The sequence below is a fragment of the Procambarus clarkii genome, chromosome 62, assembly GCF_040958095.1.
Source record: "Procambarus clarkii isolate CNS0578487 chromosome 62, FALCON_Pclarkii_2.0, whole genome shotgun sequence".
Classification (NCBI taxonomy): Eukaryota; Metazoa; Arthropoda; class Malacostraca; order Decapoda; family Cambaridae; genus Procambarus; species Procambarus clarkii.
The window spans coordinates 15,579,454-15,606,757 of record NC_091211.1 but is presented as its reverse complement, the minus strand read 5'-3'; the positions used below and the strand labels follow the sequence as shown (position 1 = coordinate 15,606,757).

The window sequence follows — 27,304 nt, the reverse complement described above, 5'->3', positions numbered from 1 at the left end:
TAGAATGCTTCCAACCATACAGGGGTTTTCATAGGCCATTGCTCCTTATGTCTCTCTGAGGGGGCCAGGTTCTGGCTCGTGGTTCCCGGTAGGCAGAACTCCATTCGCTTTGACTGATGCCATGGTCTAATACATTCATTTCACTCCGGATAGCTCTAGGGAGCCTGCAGGTCTCACTCAGAAAATAGCATTTCATTACATTCAACGCTGTTTTTTCTTTGGGGGGGGGGGGAGCCCCTTCGGCTCCCCGGAGCTATCCAGGCTGATATGCTAATGTCAGACTTAGGCATCAGTCATGTGTATGGAGTTCTGTGGGCCTACCGGGGACCACGAGCCAGAACCTGGTCCCCTTCACAGAGGCACGAGGAGCAATGGCCTATAGAAACCCCAGTGTAGTTGGAAGCATTCTGCCTGCCATTGACCGGGCACCCAGAAAGGTAGGCATCCCAAAACAAACCCCTATTCTGGTGAAAATTGCAACAAAAAGCCGAACAAGTGAATAAAACTCCCCAAATAGAAATAAGCAAACGAGTATGACGTAACACGTTGCTGCGCCGCCGTCTGCGCAGCTCCCCCTCTCCCCGAGAGGGGGAAGAGGGAGCCTCAGACCCCCAAGCCATCCACACCCCAGTTCTGAGGTTGATGCTATAGGCAACAGTCGTGTGCTCTGGCTCCAGTGGTTCTTTCAGCACTGTGCCTCGAGTGTGGTGACTGTCTTCTAGGTGATGTGTGAGCCAGGAGTGATTCTCCAGTACTCGGCTGCATGTGCCTAGGGTTGCCTTCCGTAGGTGCCCAGTAAGTATTGCCCTTGGGGTTTGGGGCTGCCTTTCACAAGCTCCTTGGATTCTGCCTCTGCTAGGCCGTTTACTGCTTGGTTTTCGGCCGCCCTTTGTGTGCTAGGGTGTTCTGTCTCCCTTGTTCGCCTTAGGATAGGGGGCAGTTTGCACTGGTTGGGGCGCAGGGTACTGCGCAGCTTGTTTTCACCAATCATAGCAGCCGGCTCTGTTCCGCCTGGGTATGTTGACCCTCTTGCGGGGTTTTTTTTTCTTTTTGTTTGCCTGCTTGGTGGGGGTGGGAGGGAGTGTGCCTTAGTTATTGCCCCCTGTGTACTGAGTACTCTAATTTCTTCTGGTGGTTCCCCCTGCTAGGTCCTTGTGAGTTTACACGTCCCGGGGGTTCAGTTCTTAGAAAGTTGTTTGGTAGACTTGGGCGCCGGTTAGCAGTACCCTGCCTGGGCTTCCCTGAGCTGAGCGCGAGTTCCGTCTCAGGACCCTGGGAATTCCTATGGGGACGCGTGGGTCCGATGGATGTGACCCCCTGAGTCCCCCCATGCTTTGTGCGAGTTCAAGGGTTGCTCTGTCCCCTTGTCTCCAGGTGACTCTCACTTTTTAGCCTCCGTCTGCTGCCTGTGGGGTCAGTGGCACCTTTGACCCCAAGTCCTGCGAGTTTTGTTGCTTGTTTGAGACTCGGTTACCCAGTCTTATGCTGACTATGCGGGTGCAGGCAGCACGGGCGTTGCGCGTTGGGTTCAGGTGGTTGTAACACACTGGGTTGTTTGCTCCCCGGAAGCCCCGAGGCTGTCCCGTTTTGGTTGTTGTGACGAGGCTTAGGGGTGTTGGTTGCTTTGGTTTTGTTTCCGTTTGCACTCCCTTGTCTTTCCCCTGTTGTGATTTTGTTTGTTCCCCCCACGTTCCTTTTTCTCCCTGCATCTGGATCCTGACTGTCTGTGGGTTCGGGGCAGGGCTTCGATGGTCTTGAGACTCGGGCGATCTCGTTTATTTCCCCTTCTGGGGTAGCAACGGAGGCATTCGAGCCTGTTCCTCCAGCCGTGTTGTATGAGTCTGCCAGTAGGCTCCCTTCCTTAGTAATTTTCTGGCTGCCCCCAGCTTTTTCTTGTGGGGCTGGGGCTTTGGGGGAGGGTGGTTCGGCCCCGGGGCCTGCCATGTAGGTTCCTGGGGCTGGAGAGGGGCTGACTTGGGGGGGGGCCTTGGGCCCCGTTTGACCCCGCCGGGGTTTTCTACCCTCTGAGCGAGGCTTGCGGTTACGGGGAGTGGTTTTTTTTTCCTTTCCCTCCTCTGCGTACGAGTTATTGGGCGTTGGCCCCTCTCCTGGTTCGGTTCCTTGTCCCTCTGGGTCCGTTGGTTCCGTCCTATTGCTGGGTACTCTTCTCCGTTTACTTGCCCTTCTTCTCTGGGACAGGACTTCTCTATTATGCTGGGGTCATGTTCCCCTCTTCTCGGGGTTCTACATGACTTTTGGTCTCGGGTGCAACTGTGCCTTTATGAGCCTTCGTGGTTTTGTGCTCGATTCTATGGGTTCTCGAAGGTTCGGGAAGGTCTTCGCTTCTTCCCGTATTGTTGGAACATGTCGTCTTTCGATGAGGCTTACCTCCAGTCCTTTCTAGGGCTCGTTGGTCCTCTCCCGTGCTTCTTGGTTTTCGGTACCGTTTTTTTTTTTGTAATTATATCTTCTCTCCGTGCTCTGTCTCGGCACTGCTCATTTTCCTTAAATTACTCCTAGTTGGTGCCTTCCCCGTTGAGTGGGTTGTGCAGTCCAGACCTCTTGTGCCCGGCGCATGCGCGGTAGGAATTATTTTGTTATTGACGGTGTACACAAGTGCTGGTGTTCCGCGTCCTCTTTTTCTCGGGCGCTTCGCCTCTTGCTCCTCTCATCTCTCCAGTCTGTGCCTCATAGATACTGGGGTTGTTCTGGATTCCCGAAATGGGGAGGACGTCGGGTTTTCTCTGCATACGGGTGTAGGGCGCCGCATTCGCCTCTACCCTACTCTCCTCCTACATGTGCGGCTCTGGTTTTCTTCCGCTGGCGGTGCTCTCGGAATCTTCTCGGCTACGGTGTGTCGTGACATTTTCATGCCTACGCTCTGCAGGTGAGTTTATGCAGTCAGGCATCTCTTTTGGCCAGGCACTGGTTCGTAGTTTTTGGATAAGAACATAAGAGTAAAGGTAACTGCAGAGGGCTTATTTGCCCATACGAGGCAGCTCCTACTTATAAACGCCCAATCCCACTCTTATACATGTCCTACCCATGCTTAAATCAATAACAGGACCCCCACCTCCACCATGTTATGAGGTACAGTGGTAGAGGTACATGTTATGAGGTACAGTGGTAGAGGTACATGTTATGAGGTACATGTTGTATCCAGGTGTTACAAGGTAACATTCTGATGCAGTTTTGGTACAGAGGATGCTTGTTGGGGATTAGTTGTGGTGTTTTGTTTGGCCCTGGGGCCTTCCTTGTTAGTCTGTGTTATTTGTTACACGGTGGGGCACAGCCCCATTTTTCGTGGTCTTATGTTGGTCGCTCGTTCCTTGCCCGTCTTGTAATGCCTGGTTTATCCCTTCCATATACATTGGATTCTCTGTACTCACCTAGTTGTTCTCACCTAGTTGTACTTTTTCTTGCATTTTTCTGTTTTTCTCATTCTCTCCTACACATTGTTCTGTGTTTTGTATGTGCCTCTTGGCTCTCCTACTGCTAGGTTGGACTTTGTCCTTGTTTGGTTCCCTGCTTTTGCACTGCTCCTGTGTTTGGTTCTTCCCGGCTTGCCAGGTTTGAGTTCCTTTTTTCCTGGCTTACCCTACCAGTTGGCATTTTCGAGATCTCGCTGTGACCCTTCTCTCGAGTCTCGCATTGGAATCACAGTCTCTCTGATTTCCTGGCGAGCTCGCTGGCATTGGGAAGTTTTCTGTACGGCGGACATTCCATCTTATCTTTGCCGGCTTTGGTTTCCGGCTCTGCTTGCTCCGTGATCGCACCTGAGATTTTCCCGCGGCTCCGCCTCTTCCTATGCCCGATCGGTCCATGGCAGTGCTGGTTCGGTTCTGCCTCGAGTCTCTCACCATCTGTTGGGGGTCAGGTGGCTTCGTTGATGGTGTCCCATCTGCATGCTTCATCTTGGCAGTGGTGTGGAGTTTTTTGATGGTCCTTCCTTTTTCTTTCTCTCTCTTCGTAGGTTTGCTGCGTTTTATTGGTGTGGTTTTGTCCTCTTGTGGAGGTTCAGGGCTGTCATCTTGCCTTATACTTTTGCCTTGTCTCGTGCGGCGCTGGCAGAGCCGTTCTGGGTAGCTTTGGTTTTGGAGTTATCTCTGCATCGCTTCGTGAGCAGTCTCTGGCCTGGTTCACCCCCGGCCTGCTTTTGCGCCACTTGAGCCGTCCTGGTTCATGGATTGGGACTCTTCTCTTGGGACTCTTGGGACGCACTCTTCTCTTCTCATTTTGTTGTGGGCCCCTTCGGTTCTGGATTGTTTTCCGAGGCTCTTTTCTTGTGAGGGTCGGGTCGGGGTGCTTAATGCCCTCCTCCGGCGCCTGGGTTCGGGTCTTTTTGGTTCTCCTAATAAGTTGGTTCGCTTGCAGCCGTCTCCTTCTTTTCTGGCGTAGACTGGCATGGCTGCTTTCTGGAAGGGTCCTTGGGTTATTGATGCATGGTTGGTCTGGCCGGAGGTGCATACTGTGTTGTGTTCGGTTGCGGCACTTCGCCGTGCTTGGTGTGCCACGGCTGCCGTGACCAGGGTCACGCTTTGGGTTGTTCCGGGTTCCCCACTTCTTTATTCCAGGGAGCGGTTCTTTCGGCTCGTCCGTGGGGTGGTTCGGTTTTGCCAGCCTGCGGTCTGTCACCTTGCACATGTCGTTCATAGGTTGACTCTGCGTTCCTTCGTTGATGTTCCTGAGCCTTGTCGGGCCTGTGTGGTCTTGGGTTGGCAGTTGTTGTTTTGTCTCCGCTTCGCGTTGGGGTGTGTGCTACTTCTGTCTCCCAGGTTAGGTCCCTCTTGTTTTCGTCTTTGGGTAGGTAGTTTTGGGGAGCCGACGGGGCTTCCAGAAAACCAGCGTTGAATGTAATGAAAGGCCATTTTCTGGGTGAGTCTCAGATGATCCCCAGCAACCCTCCCTCCCTCCCTCTGGTCGGCGATTTTCGTGGGTTTTTGATATCCAGCCTCAGAACTGGTGTGTGGATGGCTGGCGCGGGGGTCCGGGGCTCCCCCTTCCCCCTCCCGGGAAGGGGGGGAGCTGCGCAGATGGGGGCGTGGCGACGTGTGAATTCATATTCGTTTGCTCATTTCGGTTTGAGGAGTTCTGGTCACTTGTTCGGCTTTTTGTAGCAATCTTCACCAGAATAGGGGTTTGTTTTGGGACGCCTATCTTTCTGGGTGCCCAGTCGATGGCAGACAGAATGCTTTCAACTACACAGGGGTTTCTATAGGCCATTGCTCCTCGTGCCTCTGTGAGGGATGTCAGATTCTGGCTCGTGGTTCCCGGTAGGCCCACAGAACTCCATACACATGCAAGCGATGAGTCACAATAACGTGGCTGAAGTATGTTGACCAGACCACACACTAGAAGTTGAAGGGACGACGATGTTTCGGTCCGTCCTGGACCACTCAAGTCAATTGTGATGAGGAGGTAGAGACAGGCAAAAAATAGGCAAGAGAGAGCTGAGGAGGAAAGTAAGGTGTAGGGGATAGTAGTAATAATGAGAACTGCAGAGGGCCTATTGGCCCATACGAGGCAGCTCCTATTATAACCACCGAATGAGAAGGAGATAGTAATAGGAAAAAGAAGAGGATAGCAAGGGAGCGTAGGAGAAGACAATGAACAGAAAAAGGGGAGAAAAGAGAAAGAAAAGGAAAGAGAAAGAAAGATAAATGGAAGGGGTAAGCTTATGTTGTCACGTTTGTTAGAAAGATAGAGCATTTGAGTATATACTGTGAAAGGGAAGAGTCCACAGCAACAAAGCCAGGACTCAAGTTCATGTTGGGTACATTGTGTATCAGAGCCGATTCTACAAGATGGCGTCTGTGTAGAGTTGAGGCAGGAAAGCTTATTTTGGAGGAAGACCAATCAAAGACCTCCAAAATAATCTTAAGCTGCGGCTTAACCTTGCAATCGCCAGTTGCCCTGGCGCAGAGCACGAGGGTAAGACGATCCTTCATCGGTTTGTGGCCAGGCAAAGATTGTTCCTCTTGCGTGATGTAGGTCTTCTTCGTCATTTTCTTCCAAAACAGGCCAGTCTCCTCACAATTGAAAACCTGTTGGGGCAAGAACTACTCCCGAACAACAAATTCCTGGAACTCTGGCACAAATTTCTCAGCAACAGCTTTATCAGAGCTGGCAGCCTACCTATGTCGCACAACATTGTGTACACCGCTCCTCTTCCTAAAGTTCTCAAACCATCCACAGCTTGCCTTAAATATCTCCTCATCTTCAGACGATGCACCTGGTGTCTTCCTGACAAGGTCCACATACAGCACCCTTGCCATAGCACAAACAATAGCTTCAGAGACACTATTGCCATGTAATTGTCTTTCATTCATCCAGACCAGTAGTAGCTTTTCAACATCATCTGCGAGTTTTGAATGTTTCTTGGTAACCTTGGTAACTCCTTTATCCACTTCAAGCTTCTTAAATTGTTCCTTCCTCTTCAAAATGGTGCAGATTGTTGATGAGGACCTGTCATACTCCCTGGCGAGATCAGTCACACAGATACCACACTCGTGCTTTGCTTCTTCACTTCCACAGTAATTGTCTCTTTCTTCCCCTTGCCAACACTATCTTTAGCTGCTTCTTTGACAACATCGTGTGTTAACAATTGTAGTCACAAAACCCACGAAAAGCACGATTATATGCAGAGGGATGCTTTTCTGCGATACAACAACACTGTCGTCGGAGGCGTCCGAGAAGCAGCGGGAACGCGCCATGTGGTTTTCTCGTTAATCAAATGAACGCTCGCCAATCGAGACAAATTGTCGGCGATCGGCACACTCGTTATTCAAAATGCTCGTAGATTGAGGCACTCGTCACTCGAGGTTCCACTGTAATTATTGTGAGTGTGTGTGTGTGGGGGGGGGGGGCAGTATCAATGACCCAGATGTAGCAGCAAGCAATTGAATATATATTGGATTGGATTATCTTGTCTTTATATATAATTTGCCACATCAAGTGTGAACTTGCTCATACATGCATTGTTTTCAGGTGACTGGAGCTGGGAAAAGGGAATCATCAGCTATCTCTAGTAATATAACTCCACAATACCAAAAATGGTGAGTAGAGTTCATAATTTTGTTGCATGTTTAAAATGTACTATTGATCATTGTAAGGATGAAGTATTGTATAATTGCTTAAAAAATGAATTATAAAGATTCATCATGGTCGGACTGTGTGCTGCATGCACTTTCTTGCCTGCAGATGATCTTGAATCACCATTTTTTTTTTTTTTTTTTTTTTTTTTTTTTTTTTTTTTTTGAGTTTCATGGTCTTCCTCCTCCTCCTCCTGTTGCTCAAGCTGTTCATGGATGTCAGACCTCAACTAGGGATTCGTCTACAACATCCTTCATGTGGATCATTGACGGTGGGTGCCTGTTGCCTCTCCATTGAATAGATGGCTTCCAGTCTATGTGGTGCCATTATTTGATTGCAAGGCGTCTGTGGTGGATGCATTTTGTCTGTACTGGGTCTTTACTGCTTCCATCTGATCTCATTGGAGTGGTAGATGGACAAGACATTCTTTCTTTTCCTCTTTCTTGGTTCAGTCTGATCTCAGTGGAATGGTAGGTGGACAAGGCCTCCTTTCTCTAGCTTTGTGAGATGTTCCATTGTCTCCAGGGAACATTTGACTCAGGGTGTAATCAGTGGCTATCAGTCTTCATGGAGCCATTTCCAAATCATGTACATGCCTTCTTTCCTCTGGTGCAACTTCTTTCCATGGTGGCCAGGCTGGTGATGTTTGCAAGCCAAGTCCTTCTGGGTTTAATGTGGCCATTCAGCCTTGGATTCCAGCTCCTCTGGCTCATTTTCCAAATCCTTTCATCTACCCATATGTTATTCCGAGTTGATTGGCAGCTTGATCTCTCTGGATGTGTGAAACTCTTTGGTGATCTTTGCGTATGAGTTTTTAGGCATTGTTTGCCTAAAATGGGCTTGGTTGGTGAACCTGTTGGTGGCACATTTGTGGCCTCTCTCCATAGCAATAGTATAAGTTGGCTTGGCAGGTCTTTCACCTATGCATATTTCCTTGGTTTCTGTCATCGGTGTTATTTTGCAATGTGATGTCTTTTTCTTTCCTGGCTATTCTTGGATCTCTAGTTAATTCCAAATATTGTTGCCTCACATCATTTGGCTTTTGCCTTTTGCTGGGTTTTGGGGTTGATGTTACTTCCAACCTCCCTTTTCTAAATGTTTTGACTGGTTTTCTCCCCACTGTCCAAGTCATGCCCCTCTGGAGCCTTCTTGGTAGCTGGATCAGGTGGTGTCTTTTTGTCTTTTCCTGGCTTTTCAGTTTCTTCCTCTGTTGCAAATTCCTTTTCTAAAGCAGCTCCATGCTCTTCAGAAGGGCAGATTTTGTTCGTTTGTGCCTGGTCTTAGTTTTCTTTGCCTCCATCCTTCGGTTTTGGGAAAGGATGAGACTGCCTTCTAGAGAAGCCCTTCTTTCATTGGCACCTTGTTTATCTGACTGGAGGTGCATCATGTATTTTACCCTCTGACTGTCATCCTATTTGTGTAAAACTTGTGGTGTGGGGGTTGGTGATTTGTCAATGAAGTCTCTCACATTCCTTGTTCTAAGGCCTCTCTCTCCCAGGTTATCCAGTGATAGTTTGGCTTTGCCAACCAACAGTTTATCTCTACTTTCATGGTGTATGGAAGTAAGCTACATGAGCTACTGAAGGGGACCGTTCCAAAATTCAAGAGTTCAATGTAATGAAATATTTGTTTTTCATTACAAGCATTTTTCTTGTTAGGTACTCAGAAGCTTCCTGTATCTGTCCTATTCCCTTCTTCCTCATGGTATTGGAGCTTTTTTTTTTTTTTTTTGTTCTGGCAGCAAATAAATGAAATGGTTAGCTGGCGATCAAGGCTGCCATCTGGTAGCAGGCTGGTGTATAACTGCTTTAGTATTTATTTTGTAGTAAACATTACCTTGTTTGCCTTATTCTCCTCATGTTTACTAATTTCCTTCAAGAACTTGCTTGCTTTGTGCTTATACTTTCTGGTGGGATTTATATGGTTTTGGGTTAATCTCTTTTGCCAAGATCTGATTGCCTCATAGTCAGAATTTTGTCCTGGCTTCCAGGAGGCTTCAGGTGGGTATTAGAATGGTCCTGGTGCAATATCCAGTCTTTGCAGCCCATGTTATAGCTTGGGGAGTTATTGATTGGTCCATAAAAAAAACAGCGTTGAATGTAATGAAACACCATTTTCTGGGTGAGACCCAGAGGCTCCCCGTACCTATCCAGGCTGATATGCTAATGTCAGACTTTGGCATCAGTCATGTGTATGGAGTTCTTTGAGCCTACCGGGGACCACGAACCAGAACCTGGTCCCCTCAGAGAGGCAAGGGGAGCAATGGCCTATAGATACCCCCGTGTGGTTGGAAGCATTCTGTGTCTGCCATCGACCGGGTCAGGCACCCAGAAAAGTAAGCATCCCAAAACAAACCCCTATTCTGGTGAAAATATTGCTACCAAAAGCCAAACAAGTGGATAGAACTCCCCAAACAAAAACGAGCAAACTAGTGTGACGTCACCTATTGCTGCGTCGCCGTCTGCGCAGCTCCCCCCTACCCAGGAGGGGGAAGGGGGAACCCCAGACCCACTGTGCCAGCGATCCACACCCCAGTTCTGAGGCTGGATGTCAAAACACACAAAAAACTGCCGAATGGAAGGAGGGAGGGATGCCGGGGAGCCTCTGGGTCTTGTCCAGAAAATGATGTTTCATTACATTCAGCACCGGTTTTCTGGGAGGGAGTCCCTACGGCTTCCCGGAGCTAACTATCCACAGAGGAAAAAAAGAGGGCCCGACTGGGCCCTCTTTTTTTATAATGTTCCAGGCTGTTTTTCTGGGCTGGAACAGAAACAAGACTGGGACAAGACTGGGCCTTGTTAACATCTGGAACAAGCTGGGCCTTGTTAACATCTGGAACAAGCTGGGCCTTGTTAACATCTCTGGGCCCGACTGGGCCCAGAGATGTTAACAAGGTAACGAGTAGCCAGGACCCTGGCTACTCGTTAATTCAAGCAGCGCCTGAAACCACGGCTGGGCTGGCCACCACGGGGCCAAGAGGACAACTCTCCCCTGGTAAGTCTCCAAGTGAATCGACACGGAGCAACAGCAGAACCGGGGGAAAGAGGTAAAGCAACCCCCACCTTGAACAGTCCTGCCAGAAGGCATCGACCCCGATGGCCTCGCAGTCGGGGAAGGGCGCCACATACTGGGGAAGGCGCCACGACCAAGCTGACGCGAAGAGGTCCACCTCGGGGTGTCCGAACGTCTGGCAAAGCCAACTGAAGGAGTCGACGTCGACCGTCCATTCCGTGGAGAGAGGAACGAAAGGAGACAGGCCGTCGGCCAAGACGTTGGACTCTCCCCGCATGTGAACTGCCAGGAGAGCCAAACCCCGAGAACTCAGCAGACGAGTCACCCGAAGCGACCAGCGCCAAAGAGCCAAGGACCACATCAAACCCCCCCCCGATTCAGACAACGAACCACTGGGGAGCAGTCCAAATGGAGTCGGATCGTCGACCCGCAGGTGACCCGAAGCCCCAAAGAGCAAACCACACCGCCGCGAATTCCCGCACCGTGCTGTGGGCTTGTCGGAGAGATGGACCCCACCGTCCATGGCCAGCCTGGTCACAAAGTCTCAGCCAAAAGATGACCCGTCCGTGAACACACAGAGCGAGGGCTCAGGTAGGCGCCAAGGCACTGAATCCCGAAAAACCCGAAGAGGAAGCCGGCGATGCAGCAACTGACGCAAGGCCAGCAGGGTCCGAACCCAGCAATGACGAGAGAGGCGGAAGAGACGTCCCCGTGTAAGAGAGAGAGAGACTTGTGTAAGGAAAAATAGCAGTGCTATTGAGAGAGACCCCTTGTATAGGGAGAAATAGCAGTGTATTATGGAAGAGAGAGACCCTTGTGTAGGGATAAATAGCAGTGTTAAATGTTGAAAAAACAGTCTGGAACTCTGACCCCTTTCAGATGCACAGAGCATCATCTCAACAGGAAAATGTAATCTCTTATAAAGAAAACCCAATGTAAACAAAAGGGATAAAATGGTTAAGAAAATGCAGATTCACTGCAAGAAAATATAGAGAAACAACAGTGTTAAATGTAGAAAAACAGCCTGGAACATTATAAGACATATAAATGAAATATTGGGAAATGTGTATGACATGTATAGGGAGGGGACATTATTGGAACCAGGCAGGCAGGGACATGTGCAAGCCCCTATCAGTCACTTGGGAGAGGGAGGCAGTGACAACCAGACCTGTGTTGTGGCCCAAGCGAAGCCACTCCAAGATGACCTGACAGAGCGCAGGGAAAGAGGCCTGCCCTGCCAGCCCTGAACCCCCTGAAGGGAGGGGGGGCCCACCCAATGCCACCCAGCCACGCGAAACGACCCAAAAAACCCATGAAACGTGGACCAGGCGTGAGCGAACAGTGCAAACCTTCCCCCCCCATCGCCCCGTCAATGGGGTGCACCGCGAAAGGGCCGGCGCCCCTTACAAGACCCAGAAACTCGCACAGAGGGAACACCGCACCGACCAGGTGAAGGCGGGTCCAAAGGAGGAGCCGAACCCGAACCCGAACCCAACACCAGTGGCCTACCACGACGAGAGGGACCCCGAGCCTTGGCATGACCCTTCCGGGAAGGCCCACCACGGGACCCCCGGAGAACCAGCAAGTCCGACATAGGATGGCAAGAAGCCGAAGCAGCCTGAATATACTTCGCAACAGCTGAAGCCTCAAACAGGAGAGGACAAAAAGGCGAAGACATCCTAAGAGCCAAGGCTCAAGTGGATTCCACAGAAGAGGCAAGCATCGCCTGCCGACACGCGATCTGGGAAGCATAAAACAACGCCACCACATCCCGCAAGATCAGCGTGAAAAGCTTCAGCAAGGCAGCCAACGAGCAAGCTGCCGAGGTGAAGGCGCCAGAACCAGGAACAGCCCCAAGCGCCCCTACATCCTCCGCAAGCCAGTCCGAAGACAGCTCGAGGAGGGAAAATTAAAGCAAGGCCGAAGCCAAAAGGCCCTGGGTGCTCAAGTCCTCAGCCACCAGCGCCGCCGAAAGGGAGGGAACCTGCACATGGAACTGAACAACACCAAGGAAGGGCAGGAGCAAACAAGCACTCATTGAGGTGCTTTAGGTCGCCCCCCAGGAAAACCTGTAGCACCGTCGAAGCCTCCTGTCACTCATGCGTGTGGAACCGCAGGAGTAGTGCCAGGCCTCCAAGCTAAAGACAGGACAGTCCACCAGCCAGGATGACTCCAAAACCTCGTAACGGAGCCAGAAATGGAACGAAGTCCCAAACCTGAAAGCCGAGGGTTCCATTGCCGAGGCATAATCCGGATCACGCAGGTGGTTTGCCCAAGGGCTGCCCGCACCGCAGCAGGTTGGATGCAATAAGCCAAAAACCTCCGGAAAGACGGAACCAAAGCACCCGGGGGAACACGGAACCAAACCAGGGGAGGAGCAGACTCCAAGTCCAACTTGTATGCAGAGAAGGGAAAAGAAAACCCCACTCCTTGTAACAGTGAGCCCCACTCAGAGGGCAGAAAAACCCAGGCAGGGTCCAGTGGGGCCCAAGGCCCCCAAGTCAGCCCCTCCCCAGCCTCAAGGTCCTTCTCCGCAGGACCCGGATCCAAGTCCTCCCCCCAAGCATCGACCCTACCAGACAAGGCCGGCGCAGCCATAGAAGCCGGATAGAAGGGGGCTCACTGGTCAGACCCAGAGGCTTCAACCAGGGGGGAGTAAACTCAGATGCCTCTGTCGCCACACCGGAAGGGGCATCCCTCGAGGCTGCCCAAGTCTCAAGATCAACTAACCCCAGCTCCTACTCCGAAACCCTCAGACATTTCGGGTCTCAAAACAGGGGAGGGGGACCAGAACGAACAACAGGAGGGGATGAACGAGGAGGTGCGGACTGAACCAGGGTCGAAGCGACCCCCACCCCCAAGTTCGGGTCCCTATAAGCAAAACGGGGCAGCCGCGGGGCATCCGGGTGAGCAACCAACCAAGTGCGTTGCAACAAACGTAACTTAGAATGCAACGCCTGTGCAGCCTCTACCCGAAGATGATCATCCACAGGTTGGGTAAATTGAGTCACCAGCAAGCAGCAAAACTCACAGGACTTAGGGTCCAAAGTGTCACCGACCCAGCAGGCAGCGTGCCGGAGGCAAAAACCGTGAGAGTAGCCCAGAGACAAGGGGACCGAACAACCCTCAAACTCGCATGAAGCGAAGGGGAACTCCGGGGTCACATCCATTGGACACATGTGTCCCCTAGGGGATTCCCAGGGTCCTGAGCATTTACTATAAGAGGACTCACGCTCAGGTAAACCCAGGCAGGGTACTGCTCACCGGTGCCCAAAACTACCAACAAACTGTCTACAGCTGAACCCCAGGGACGTGTACGTTCACGGGGACCTAGCAGAGGGCACCACCAAGTATCAGGATGAAGCCAAACACCAGTGGCAAGTAAGGCAGGATCCCCTACCAAGGCAAAAAGAAAAAGAAAAACAAAACCCCACAAGAGGACAACGTACCCCAAGGAACAGAGCCGGCCGGTGTGATTGGTGACAAGCTGCACAGCACCCTGTGCCCCTTACCAGTGCAAAACTGCCTCCCTCCCTAAGGTAAACTAGGAAGACAAAACACCCAAGTACCCAAAGGGCAGCCGAAAAACCGAGCAGTTAAATGGACCCACAGAAGCAGGTTCCAAGGAACCTGTGGAAGGTGACCCCAAGCTCCAAGGGCAGTGCTTACAGGACACCAAGGGAAGGGAACCCTAGGCGCATGTAGTCCGAGTACTGAAGAATAACTCCTGGCTCTCGCACCCCTGGAGAACAGCCACCACGTAAAAGGCACAGCGCCATAAAAGTTTAGAGCTAGAGCACACAACCGATGCCTATAGCATCATCCTCAAGAACTGGGGTGTGGATCACCGGCGCGGTGGGTCTGGGGCTCCCCCTACCCCTCCAAGGGAGGGGTGAGCTATGCAGACGGTAGTGCGGCAATAGATGACATCAGACTAGTTTGCTCTTTTCTTTTGGGTTTTTGGTAGCAATATTTTCACCAGAATATGGGGTTTGTTTTGGGATGCTTACCTCTCTCGGTGCCTGATCCAGTCGATGGCAGACATAGAATGCTTCCAACCACAAGGAGGCCTCTATAGGCCATTGCTTCCCTTGCCTCTCTGAGGGGGCCAGGCCCTGGTCGTGGTCCCCGACAGGCCCAAAGAACTCCATACACATGACTGATGCCAAAGCCTGACATTAGCATATCAACCTGGATAGCTCCGGGAAGTCGTAGGGGCTTCCCCCAGAAAAGGGTGATTTATTTCATTCAATGCTTGATTTTGTATGTATTCCTCAACATTATGTGGAATCACAATTTTGTTTTCCTTTTCGTGTCTCTTGTTCATATTTCTGTTTTACAAAATATTTAACATTAAATACTGAACTTGTTACATTGATCAGGAATGAACATGTGTACACTGCAGCAGTGTGTGGACCAGCACTCTACTATTACCACCAAGACTTTTCCATTAGAATGGTGGAGTGGCTGGAATCTTTAAGGGCCCAGGGAATCTCTCAGGTGTTTCTGTATGAAACAGACATCCATCCTAACCTTCAGAAGGTTCTGCGTTATTATGAGAAAGACAGGTTCATCCAAGTAACCAAATACTCTTATCCACCTCCGTACATCAATGAGCCCAGCATTCGCAGGTTAGTATTGCTTGATATGTTTATTGCAGTATATTACACATGGTAATAGGTAATGATCTATTATTATATGGTTGCCTAATCATTACATGAGTTTTTTTGTTCTTTTTTTAACTTAACCACTCAACAGTATTATAAATACAAGTTTTTAAATTATATGATGATATTTTTATTTGTAACGAAGATGCATTTGGTTTTGTAATATTTTGCTGCATACATATTTAAATTAGTACAGTGATAGCTACAATTTATGGATAAATTTATAAGTTAGGTACACTTTTGTTGAGCCACTACTATGTATAGCATTTCAGGCAAACCTTTAAAGCTATCAAAATGATATAGGAATACTTGGTGAAAATAAGAGCTGTACAATACTTGAAGAGTTTGCTGTGATTTGGTAATTAACAAACGTACTGTACAGTATAGCCAATCTTAAATAAAATACAGTACTTAAAAGTAGTAAATATGTTGGCTGGTTATAATGAAGAATAATTCTGCACTGATGAGGAAGTTGTATTTTTAGAATGTAATTTTGTAAACTACTAATACAATGTTCATGAGTAAATATGATTTATTATTGCAGAGTTTAAAACAAGCTGAATAACAGTCAAGTGCATCTTTACCTCGCCCCACCTTCACCTCCCTGACCCCGCCCCGCCTTCACCTCCCTGACCTCGCCCCACCTTCACCTCCCTGACCCCGCCCCGCCTTCACCTCCCTGACCCCGCCCCGCCTTCACCTCCCTGACCTCGCCCGCCTTCACCTCCCTGACCTCGCCCCGCCTTCACCTCCCTGACCTCGCCCCGCCTTCACCTCCCTGACCTCGCCCCGCCTTCACCTCCCTGACCTCGCCCCGCCTTCACCTCCCTGACCTCGCCCCACCTTCACCTCCCTGACCTTGCCCCACCTTCACCTGCCTATCCCATCTCCTCTTCCCATTTTTCACCTCACTGGTCACACCCCTACTCTTACCTCACTAGTCTCATCTTGCCTCTTTTTTACCCTTATAATCACTGTTCCTCTGTCTTTAGCATTTGTAGAACTCTTTTCATTCAAAACATTATTTGTAGTTAAAGTGTAATTTCATATTGGCATTTCTGTACATCATTGTCAGCATTGCATTCTTTTACTATATATATTTATACAGGTATTTATTTATTGGGTGATGAAGTTTATAAATAGATATATTTTGGGTGAACAAATAGATTATGGACTTTGGTGGAGCGTAAGAAGATGTGGGCCCAAGAGAATGTATACTTCACTGACTGCTTGCTCCGTCACATGCACCAGTACCGCTTTATTGCACACTACGACCCTGATGAGTTGCCAGTTTTGCTTCAACACCGCTCCTACACTGACATGCTAAATGAAATTTTACGCAAGTGAGTATGATATCTAGCAACTCTTAGTTCAGTATTGTGGACATGAACTGGGTGTTTTGGGCAAGATTTTTTCAAAGAGAAAATGAAAGAAGGGGCAATAACGAAAGTAAATAAATATATTTGTTTGAATTGCACCAACTGTATTATAGATGAAGTTTGTAAAACAATTCTTAATGTATTGCAGTGTTGTACTTTATGCTAGTGGAAGCCATTATTATAAGAATAATTACCATATGATAGATTAAAATTAATTTACTGTTTTTGTTTTAATTATTTAGTTTTGTAATACAGGTACACAAATTATTTGAAACATTAATTAAAAAAGAGAGAAAAATTATAGGAATAATAATTAAAAAATAATATAGCTTGAACAAGTAGTGATACTAGCCATGGTATTGGATATAAACTTAGTGATTGTGAGAAGCATTAGCAGAGTTGCAAAATAATGATGTTTTTCAGGGAAGTTGACGTTAAGTGTAATCAAGGTACAAAAACTATCAGGAGAAACTAGTACAACTATATAGCATACAAATGTAATCAAATAGTAACTGTATTTCATGATTTTAAAACTAAAGGTAAGAATAAAAGTTTAGATGGTAATTTAGGATATAGAGTTCGTATATGGATTGTAAGTGTTTTGTGTAGTTTTACCTATGGTAAAGGAAGAAAATGGAAGAAAATACAAAATTGAACCAATGAAGAGCAGAGGTGCCATAGGCACAATCAGAGAACACTGTATAAACATCAGAGGGCCACGGTTGTTCAACGTCCTCCCAGCGACTATAAGAAATATTGCCGGAACAACCGTGGACATCTTCAAGAGAAAACTGGACTGTTTTCTAAGAGAAGTGCCGGACCAACCTGGCTGTGGTGGGTATGTGGGCCTGCGGGCCGCTCCAAGCAACAGCCTGGTGGACCAAACTCTCACAAGTCGAGCCTGGCCTCCAGCCGGGCTTGGGGAGTAGAAGAACTCCCAGAACCCCATCGAGCAGGTATCAAGCAGGTACCTGAGGTCCACCATTTCTTTTAGCGGCTTCAACGGAGACAGGAAGGTGTCAGCTTGTCATAGGTCCCCTCCTTGCCCCCTACCACTGGATAAGCACCTCCAAAGGATACCTGATCAACCAGGCTGTGACTCATACGTCAGGCTGCGAGCAGCCGCGTCCAACAGCCTGGTTGATCAGTCCGGCAACCAGGAGGCCTGGTCGACGACCGAGCCGCGGGGACGCTAAGCCCCGGAAGCACCTCAAGGTACCTTACCTTGAGGTTACCTTGAGGTGCTTCCGGGGCTTAGCATCCCCGCGGCCCGGTCGTCGACCAGGCCTCCTGGTTGCCGGACTGATCAACCAGGCTGTTGGACGCGGCTGCTCGCAGCCTGACGTACGAGTCACAGCCTGGTTGATCAGGTATCCTTTGGAGGTGCTTATCCAGTTCTCTCTTGAACACTGTGAGGGGTTGGCCAGTTATGCCCCTTATGTGTAGTGGAAGCGTGTTGAACAGTCTCGGACCTCTGATGTTGATAGAGTTCTCTCTCAGAGTACCAGTTGTACCTCTGTTTTTCAACGGGGGTATTCTGCACAGCCTGCCATGTCTTCTGGTCTCATGTGATGTTATCTCTGTGTGCAGGTTTGGGACCAGCCCCTCTAATATTTTCCACGTGTAAATTATTATGTACCTCTCCCGCCTGCGCTCAAGGGAGTACAGTTTTAGGCTCTTTAGTCGGTCCCAATAGTTTAGATGTTTTACTGAGTGGATTCTAGCAGTAAAGGATCTCTGCACGCTCTCCAGGTCAATAATTTCTCCAGCTTTGAAAGGTGCTGTCATTGTGCAGCAGTACTCCACTCTAGAGAGCACAAGCGTTTTGAAAAGTATCATCATCGGTATAGCATCTCTAGTGTGAAAAGTTCTTGTTATCCAACCTGTCATTTTTCTTGCAGTTGTGACGGCTACTTTATTGTGTTCTTTAAAGGTAAGGTCTTCCGACATGAATACACCCAGATCCTTTACATTGCCTTTTCGTTCTATGTTATGATTTGCCTGAGTTTTGTACGTGGTTTCCGTTTTTATATTTTCATTTTTTCCATAACGCATGAGCTGGAACTTATCTTCGTTAAACACCATATTATTTTCTGTAGCCCATAGAAAGACCTGATCTACATCTGACTGGAGGTTCGCCGTGTCCTCTATGTTGCCTACTCTCATGAAGATCCTAGTGTCATCTGCAACAAAGGATGATACAGTGCTATAGGTTGTGTTCTTGTCTATGTCTGAAATGAGGATGAGAAAAAGTACTGGAGCAAGCACAGTACCCTGGGGGACTGAGCTCTTCACGGTTGATGGGCTGGATTTTATTTTGTTGACTATTACACATTGGGTTCTGTTGGTCAGGAAATTGTAGATCCATCTGCCTATTTTTCTGGTAATTCCTTTTGAACGCATTTTATGTGCAATAACACCATGGTCACATTTATCAAAAGCTTTTGCGAAATCTGTGTAAATTACATCCGCGTTATGTTTGTCTTCCATAGCATCTAATGCCATATCATAGTGGTCCAGCAACTGCAACAGGCAAGAGCGCCCTGTTCTGAAACCATGTTGTCCGGGGTTATGGAGCTGCTGTGATTCCATGTATTTTGTGATTTTACTTCTTAGCACTCTCTCAAAAATTTTTATGATGTGCGATGTTAGCGCTATCGGTCTAATTTTTTGCCTCTGCCTTATTTCCTCCTTTATGAAGTGGTGCTATCTCTGCTGTTTTTAGTATATCAGGAATAACGCCAGTATCTAGGCTTTGTCTCCACAGAATGTGGAGGGCCTGCGATAGTGGTTTTTTACAGTTCTTTATGAATATGGAGTTCCAAGAATCCGGGCCTGGTGCAGAGTGCATAGGCATACTGTTTATGGCTTCTTCAAAATCCAGTGGGGATAGGGTGACGTCTGATATATGATTTGATGTTGGTATCGTATCCATGAAAAATTCATTTGGGTTATCAATCTTTAGTGTGTTTAATGGCTCGCTGAAAACAGTCGTACTGCGTCCTCAGTAGCTCGCTCATTTCTTTGTTGTCATCGGTGAAAGTTCCATCTCCCTTTCGCAGGGGCCCGATACTAGATGTGGTTTTTGATCTTGATTTTGCATAGTAGAAAAAATATTTCGGATTTCTTTCTATTTCACTGATGGCCTTTTGCTCTCTTTGCCTCTCCTGGGTTTTGTATGATTCTTGTAGCTTCCGTTCAATTGTTTCTATTTCTCTACCTAACCACCTTCGCCGTTCTTGAGATAGGGTGCGACTCTCAAGTTGTTCCGCGATTCGTTTTCTTCGCCTATATAGGGAACGACGTTCCCGTTCCAATCTGCATCTCTTCCTCTTTTTTCTTAGAGGTATGCGGTTTGAACATATTTCTAGTGCTACTGAGCTTATTTAGGTAACCTCAAGGTAAGGTACCACCATTTTTTCTTGGGAACTAATTGCCAGTATAGTACAGTATATGAAGTTGCAGTTCATTCCTTCTAGCACTATAAAATGTAGGATAAAAAAAAACTGTGTTTCTGAAATTTATGTAAGACATTTATACCATCTTTTGCACTCTCCTGAGAGCTTTTTCAAGGTCTGAGTGTGTGATTAGGACGAGACTTACATCTCAACGTCTAATCTCAGCACTCAGGAGAGTGCAAAAGACTGTAAAATCCTTACGTAAATTTCACAAATACATAAGTGTGGGTTTTCTGGGGGGAAGCCCCTGCAGCTCCCCAGAGCTATCCAGGCTGATATGCTAATGTCAGACTTCGGCATCAGTCATATGTATGGAGTTCTGTGGGCCTACTGGGGATCACGAGCCAGAACCTGGCCCCCTCAGAGTGGCATGGGGAGCAATGGTCTATAGAAACCCCTGTGTGGTTGGAAGCATTCTGTGTCTGCCATCAACTGGGTCAGGCACCCAGAAAGGTAAGTGTCCCAAAACAAACCCCTATTCTTGTGAAAATTGTTACAAAAACCGAACAAGTGGATAGAACTCCCACAACAGAAACGAGCATGACGTCACACGTCGCCGTGCCACTGTCTGTGCAGCTTCCCCCTTCCCGGGAGGGGGAAGGGGGAAGCCCCAGACCCCCACGCCGGCCATCCACCTCTCAGTTCTGAGGTTGATGCTAGAGGCAGTGGTTGTGCGCTCTGGCTCCAGTGATTGTTCCAGCACTGTGCCTTGTGTTTGGTGGCTGTCTTCCAGAGGTGCATGAGCCAGGAGTTATTCTACAGTACTAGGGCTGCATGCGCCTAGGGTTCCCTTCCCTAGGTGCCCTGTAAGTACTGCCCTTGGGGCTTGGGGGCCACCTTCCACAAGTTCCTTAGGTCCTGCCTCTGCTGGGCCGTTCTGCTGCTCGGTACTTCGGCCACCTTTGGGTGCTTGGGTGTTTTGTCTCCCTTGTTTACCTTAGAGTAAGAGGCAGTTTGTACTGGTAAGGGACACGGGGTACTGCACAGCTTGTTTTCACCATTCATAGCGGCTGGCTCTGTTTCTTTAGAGTATGCTGTCCTCTTGCGGGGTTTGATTTTTATTTTTGTTGCATGTCTTGATTGTTGCCCCCCTTTATACCTGTCCTGACTCGCTTGGAGACTTACCAGGGGAGAGTAGTCCTCTTGGCCCCGTGGTGGCCGGCCCAGCCGTGGTTTCAGGCGCTGCTTGTAGGATAAGGTAAGGGAGAGAAGTAGGAGGAAGGGGAGAGAGATGCAGAGCAACACAGTAGAGATGTTTACACCACGACGCCAGCCAGAGAAGGAAGCCAGCCTCGAGTCTCAGCTTACTCCAGCTGACTCGCTGCCGGCCGACTACTCAGCTAATTGTACAGCAGCCCTATATTCAAGTTTACTCAGATCTACTTTACTAATACTTTCTAATCATTTGTAAACATAGTTGATGCCTATTTTATTAATTAATAATCAACCACAAACCCAGTCTTTAAATGCTCTGTGAGAAACAAGATTCGTCTTATGTCTGGCAAGGAAGATACGAACAGAGGCACGTCGACAAGCGCATCAAATATTATAAAGTAATTTATTTAGCTCAATTTGACCTCTGGTTTCCACTGATGAACCCAGGGTCGTAACACCCTCCGCCGTTATTTGCGCGCCACAGCATTCTGTGTCCGGGGATGCACTTTGGGTTGATCCGGTTTCCCTTCTTCCCTGTTCGCGGGTGCGGGTCTCCCAGGTCGTCCACAAGCTTATTAAGGCTAGACACCCTGCAGTCTATCCCCGTGCCCATGACATTCGTACGTTCGCTGCTCTTGCTGCCGTCTTTGGCAACATGTCCTGGGCTGACATTCGGGCACGGGTCTTGGCTGTGTGCTACCTCGTGAATGTTCCTGGGCCTAGTCGGGCCTGTGTCGCTTTAGGTCGCCAGTTGCAGCCTGTTGTCTTGACTTCGGGTTGAGGAGTAAGAGGCGACCGCCTCCTGGGTAAGTCCCTCTAATTTTTCTCTGTTGGTAGTTAGCTCCGGGGAGCCGCAGGGGCTCCCCCCCCAGAAAACCATCGTTAAATGTAATGAAACGCCATTTTCTGGGCGAGACCTGGAGGCTCCTCGGCATCCCTCCCTCCCCAGGTCGTTTTGTTTTTTCACGTGTTTTGAGGTCCAGCCTCAGAACTGAGAGGTGGATGGCCGGCATGGTGGTCTGGGGCTCCCCTTCCCCCACCCCCCCCATCCCCGTGGGGAGGGGGGAGGTGTGCAGACAGCGGCGACGTGTGACGTCATGCTTGTTTGCTCGTTTCTGTTTGGGGCATTCTATCCACTTCTTCGGCTTTTTATAGCAATTTTCACCAGAATAAGAATTTGTTTGGACGCTTACCTTTCTGGGTGCCTGACCCAGTCGATGGCAGACATAAAATGCTTCCAACCACATGGGAGTTTCTATAGGTCATTGATCCCCATGCCTCTCTGAGGGGGCCAGGTTCTGGCTCGTGGTCCCCGGTATGCCCACAGAACTCCATACACATGACTGATGATAAAGTCTGACATTAGCATATCAGCCTGGATAGCTCTGGGGAGCCTCCGGGTCTCACCCAGAAAATGGCGTTTCATTACATTCAATGCTGGTTTTTGCTAGCTTTGTTATAATGCAGTACAGTATCTCGAATAACCAAGTAGGGACAGTGTAAAAAAAAAAAATCCCCACTGCATCTTAACTGTTACAGATCTGAACCTAAGATCAGAAGGATCTTACCTTATAGAGCAACTGAGGTGAATATTTCAGACAAAGGGCGATATTTTGAATAACTATCTTGTGTTGTATGTAATGTTTAAAATGTTTCTTTGTAGGTCATACATCAAGAATGCAAGACAACCCATTGGCTACAAACTTCAGTGGAATATGTTTTATTATGATGTTGAGCCACCAGCCAGCACTCGTGGTCTACCTGAGTTCCTGTACATGTTGCGCCATATCTTGAGAACCAAGACAGATCTTCTTCCAACATCAGCTGGGATGTACAAAGCAGTCTATGACATGGATTATACCACGGGTGTCTCCTCACATGTTGTCATCACCTGTAATTCTGGTAAAGAGGTGCAATGTTTTTCTGCAATATTTAAATTATTTTAATTTTACAAGGAAACCTAAGTTTTGCATAGTAACTTAAATGTTACATATATTCTCCTCCCTTGTTACACCACCAGTATAACTTGCTTCCTGTAACTACACTTTGGTAATTGTATATATTTTCCTCCCTTGTCAATTATAGAAAGTATGGAATTGGTTTAAAGGCCGTACATAAATAGAAAAATACAATTTTATTTACGTTTACAACACTGATAGGATACATTCACCTTATTTTAAGTTAGGATTTATGATTGGACTTTAAAGTTGAAATGTCAGTAAATAAAAGACAAGTAATTGGATTGTAGAAGAGAACTGCACTACTAAAACTCACAACATAGGAGATGCCTGAAAATTAGTGGACATTTTCTGTTGTTTTTCTGGGGGGGAGCCCCGTTGGCTCCCAGAAGCTATGCAGGCTGATGTGCTAATGTCAGACTTTGGCATCAGTCATGTGTATGGAGTTCTGTGGGCCTACCGGGGACCACGAGCTAGAACCTGGTTCCCCTCACCCCCTCACAGATGCACGAGGAGCAATGGCCCCATGTGGTTGGAAGCATTCTATGTCTGCCAACAACCGGGCTAGGCATCCAGAAAGGTAGGCGTCCGAAAACAAACCCCAGTTTTCTGGTGAAAATGCTACAAAAAGCCAAACAAGTGGATAGAATTTCCCAAACAGAAACGCGCAAACAAGTATGATGTCACATGTTGCCGCGCAGCCATCTGCAAAGCTCCCACCCTCCCAATAAGGGGAAAGGGGAAGCCCTAGAGCCCCGTGCCGGCCATCCACACCCCAGTTCTGAGGTTGATGGTATAGGCAGAAGTCGTGTGCTCTGGCTCCAGTGGTTGTTTCAGCACTGTGCCTTGTGTGGTGACTGTCTTTAGGTGGTGCGCGAGCTGGGAGTTATTCCTCAGTACTCAGGCTACATGCACCTAGGACTCCCTTCACAAGGTGCCCAGTAAGTACTACCCTTGGGGCTTGGGGCCACCTTCCACAAGTTCCTCGTTCTGCCTCTGCTAGGCTGTTTACTGCTTGGTTTTCGGCCGCCCTTTGTGTGCTAGGGTGTTATGTCTCCCTTGTTCGCCTTAGGGTCGGGGAGCAGTTTGCACTGGTAAGGGGCACAGGGTACTACGCAGCTCGTTTTCACCAATCATAGCGGCCGGCTCTGTTCTGCCTGGGTACGCTATCCTCTTGCAGGGTTTTCTTTTTCTTTTTGTTTAGGGGGGAGGTCTGCCTTGGTTATTGCCCCCTGTGTACTGAGTACTCTTCTCTCTTCCGGTGGTACCCCCTGCTTGATCCCTGTGAGTGTAGGGGCTCTTAGAAAGTCGTTTTGTAGACTTGTGCGTCGGTTAGCAGTACCCTGCCTGGGCTTCCCTGGACATGAGTTCCGTCTCAGGACCCTGGGAATCCCCACGGGGGTGTGTGGGTCCGATAGATGTGACCTCTGAGTCCTCCCTCGCTTTGTGCGAGTTCGCGGGCTGCTCTGTCCCCTTGTCTCAGGGTGACTCACTGTTTTTGCCTCTGTCTGCTGCCTATTGGGTCGGTGGCACCTTCGACCCGGAGTCCTGAGAGTTTTGTTGCTTGTTTGTGACTCGGTTATCTACTCTTATGCTGGCTATGCGAGTGCAGGCAACACGGGTGTTGCACGTTGGGTTCAGGTGGTTGCAAGGCGCTAGGGTCTTTGCTCCCCAGAAGCCCCAAGGCTGCCCCGTTTTGGTTGTTGTGCCGGGGCTTGGGGGTGTTGGTTGCTTCGGTTTTCTTTCCATCCGTGCCCCCTTGTCTTTTCCCTGTTGTGGTTTAGTCTGGTCACTTCCCCCTTCCTCCCTGCATCCAGATCCTCACCGTCTGTGGGTTCGGGGTCGGGGCGGGGATTCGATGGTTTTGAGACTTGCGGTCTCAGGGATTTCCCCTTCTGGGGTAGCGACAGAGGCATTCGAGCGTGTTCCTCCAGCCTTGTTGTATGAGTCTGCCAGTGGGCTCTCTTCCTTAGTAATTTTCCGGCTGCCCCGGGTTTTTCTTGTGTGGCTGGGGCTTTGGGGGGACGGCTCAGCTCTGGGTCCTGCCATGTAGGTTCCCGGGGCTGGAGAGGGGCTGACTTGGGGGCACCTCGAGCCCTGTTTGACCCCGCCGGGGTTTTCTACCCTCTGAGCGAGGCTTGCGGTTATGGAGAGTGGGTTTTTTTCCTCTTCCCCCCCCCCCCCCCCTCCCCCCCAACCCGTCTGCATACGAATTATTGGGCATTGGCCCCTCCCTGATTTCGGTTCCTTGTTCCTTCGGGTCCATCTGTTCCATCCTATCAGTAATTACCTAAGTGTAATTACCTAAGTGTAGTTACAGGATGAGAGCTACGCTCGTGGTGTCCCGTCTTCCCAGCACTCTGTCATATAACGCTTTGAAACTACTGACGGTCTTGGCCTCCACTACCTTCTCCCCTAACTTGTTCCAACTGTCTACCACTCTTGTTTGCGAAAGTGAATTTTCTTATATTTCTACGGCATCTGTGTTTAGCTAGTTTATATCTATGACCTCTTGTTCTTAAAGTTCCAGGTCTCAGGAAATCTTCCCTATCGATTTTATCAATTCCTGTTACTATTTTGTATGTAGTGATCATATCACCTCTTTCTTCTGTCTTCTAGTTTTGGCATATTTAATGCCTCTAACCTCTCCTCGTAGCTCTTGCCCTTCAGTTCTGGGAGCCACTTAGTAGCATGTCTTTGCACCTTTTCCAGTTTGTTTATGTGCTTCTTAAGATATGGGCACCACACAACCGCTGCATATTCTAGCTTTGGCCTAACAAAAGTCGTGAACAATTTCTTTAGTATATCGCCATCCATGTATTTAAAAGCAATTCTGAAGTTAGAAAGCGTGGCATAGGCTCCTCGCACAATATTCTTTATGTGGTCCTCAGGTGATAGTTTTCTATCTAGAACCACCCCTAGATCTCTTTCTTTATCAGAATTCTTTAAAGATTTCTCACATAATATATAGGTTGTGTGGGGTCTATGTTCTCCTATTCCACATTCCATAACATGGCATTTATTAACATTAAATTCCATTTGCCAAGTGGCACTCCATGTACTTATTTTGTCCAGGTCTTCGTGAAGGGCATGACAATCATCTTAAGTTTCTTATCCGTCCTATTATCTTAGCATCATCAGCAAACATGTTCATATAATTCTGTATACCAACTGGTAGATCATTTATGTAGACAATAAACATCACTGGTGCAAGAACTGAACCCTGTGGTACTCCACTTGTGACATTTCTCCAGTCCGATACATTGCCTCTGATCACAGCCCTCATTTTTCTATCAGTCAGAAAATTTTTCATCTATGTTAGAAGCGTACCTGTCACTCCAATATTTTCCAGTTTCCAGAACAGCCTCTTATGTGGAACTCTGTCGAAAGCCTTTTTTAGGTCCAGATAGATGCAGTCAACCCAACTATCTCCTGTACTCTTGTACAGGAGATGTACAGTGTGTACTCTTCTCTGTTTTCTCACCCTTTTTCTCTGGGACAGGCCTTCTCTGTCATGTCGGGGTAATGTTCCCCTCATATCAGGGTTCTGCATGATCTTTGGTCACGGGTGCGACTGTGCCTTTATAAGCCTTCGTAATTTTGAGCTTGCTTCTGTAGGATCTCGAAGGTTCTGGAAGGTCTTCGATTCTTCCCGTATTATTGGAACATCTGTTGTCTTCCGGTGAGGCTTACCTCCAGTCCTTTCTAGGACTCGTTTGTCCTCTTCCATGCTTCTTCTTGGTATTCGGCTCTGTAGCCGTAGTAGTGCATACTGTCTCGTTCTTTTGTAATTACATCTTCTCTCCGTGCTCTTTGTTATGGACGGTGTACACTAGTGTTAGTGTTCCACGTTCTTTTTCTCTCGGGTGCTTCGCATCTTGCTCCTCTTATCTCTCCTGTCCGGGCCCCGTAGTTACTGGGGGTGTTCTGGATTACTGATATGAGAAACACGCCTAGTTTTTCTCTGCATACGGGTGTGGGGCACCGCATTCGCCTCTACCTTTCTCTTCTCCTGCATGTACGGCTCTGGCCTTCTTCCACTACCAATGAACCCGGAATATTCTCGGCTAAGATGTGTCCTGACACGTTCCTGCTTACGCTCTGCAGGTGAGTATATGCGGTCGGGCGTCTCATTCGGCCAGGCGCTGATTCATGGTTTTTAGATGAGTGTTGGGGATTGATTGTGGCATACAACTTGGATTTGGTGTTTGCCCCTTCCCGGGTTCGGTTCCGTGTCCCCTTGGGTGCGCCGGTTCCGTCTTTCCGGAGGTTTTCGGCATCCCGCATCCAACCGACTGCGGTGCGGGCGGCCCTCCTGCATGACCCGGATTATTCCTCAGTGATGGATCCGTCATCTTGCAGGTTTGGGACTTCATTCTATTTCTGGGTCCATTACGAGGTTCCGGAGTCGTTGTGGCTGGCGGACTGTCCTGTCTTTGCTTTGGAGGCCTGGCATTCCTTCTGTCATTCCTGCATGCTTGAGTGGCACGAGGTTTCTCCTGTGGTTCAGGTTTTCCTGGGGGCGACCTTAAGCACCTCAATGAGTGCTTGTTTGCTCCTGCCCTTCCCTGGGATGTTGGTGT

General features: G+C 48.6%; 1 protein-coding gene across 3 annotated transcripts in view; it reads left to right on the top strand.

The window, feature by feature from the left end:
- LOC123766416 (uncharacterized) overlaps positions 1-27,304 on the top strand; it is an 83,333-nt gene that overhangs the window by 42,217 nt on the left and 13,812 nt on the right. For 2 of the 3 annotated variants that reach the window (XM_045755505.2, XM_045755507.2), the window contains exons 9-12: positions 6,988-7,055; positions 14,487-14,735; positions 15,938-16,114; positions 22,427-22,665. In XM_045755505.2, the coding sequence (XP_045611461.2) occupies positions 6,988-7,055; positions 14,487-14,735; positions 15,938-16,114; positions 22,427-22,665 (733 nt within the window). Of the gene's footprint in view, positions 1-6,987; positions 7,056-14,486; positions 14,736-15,937; positions 16,115-22,426; positions 22,674-27,304 lie in introns of all 3 variants that reach the window. The other variant, XM_045755509.2, reaches the window with a different exon arrangement.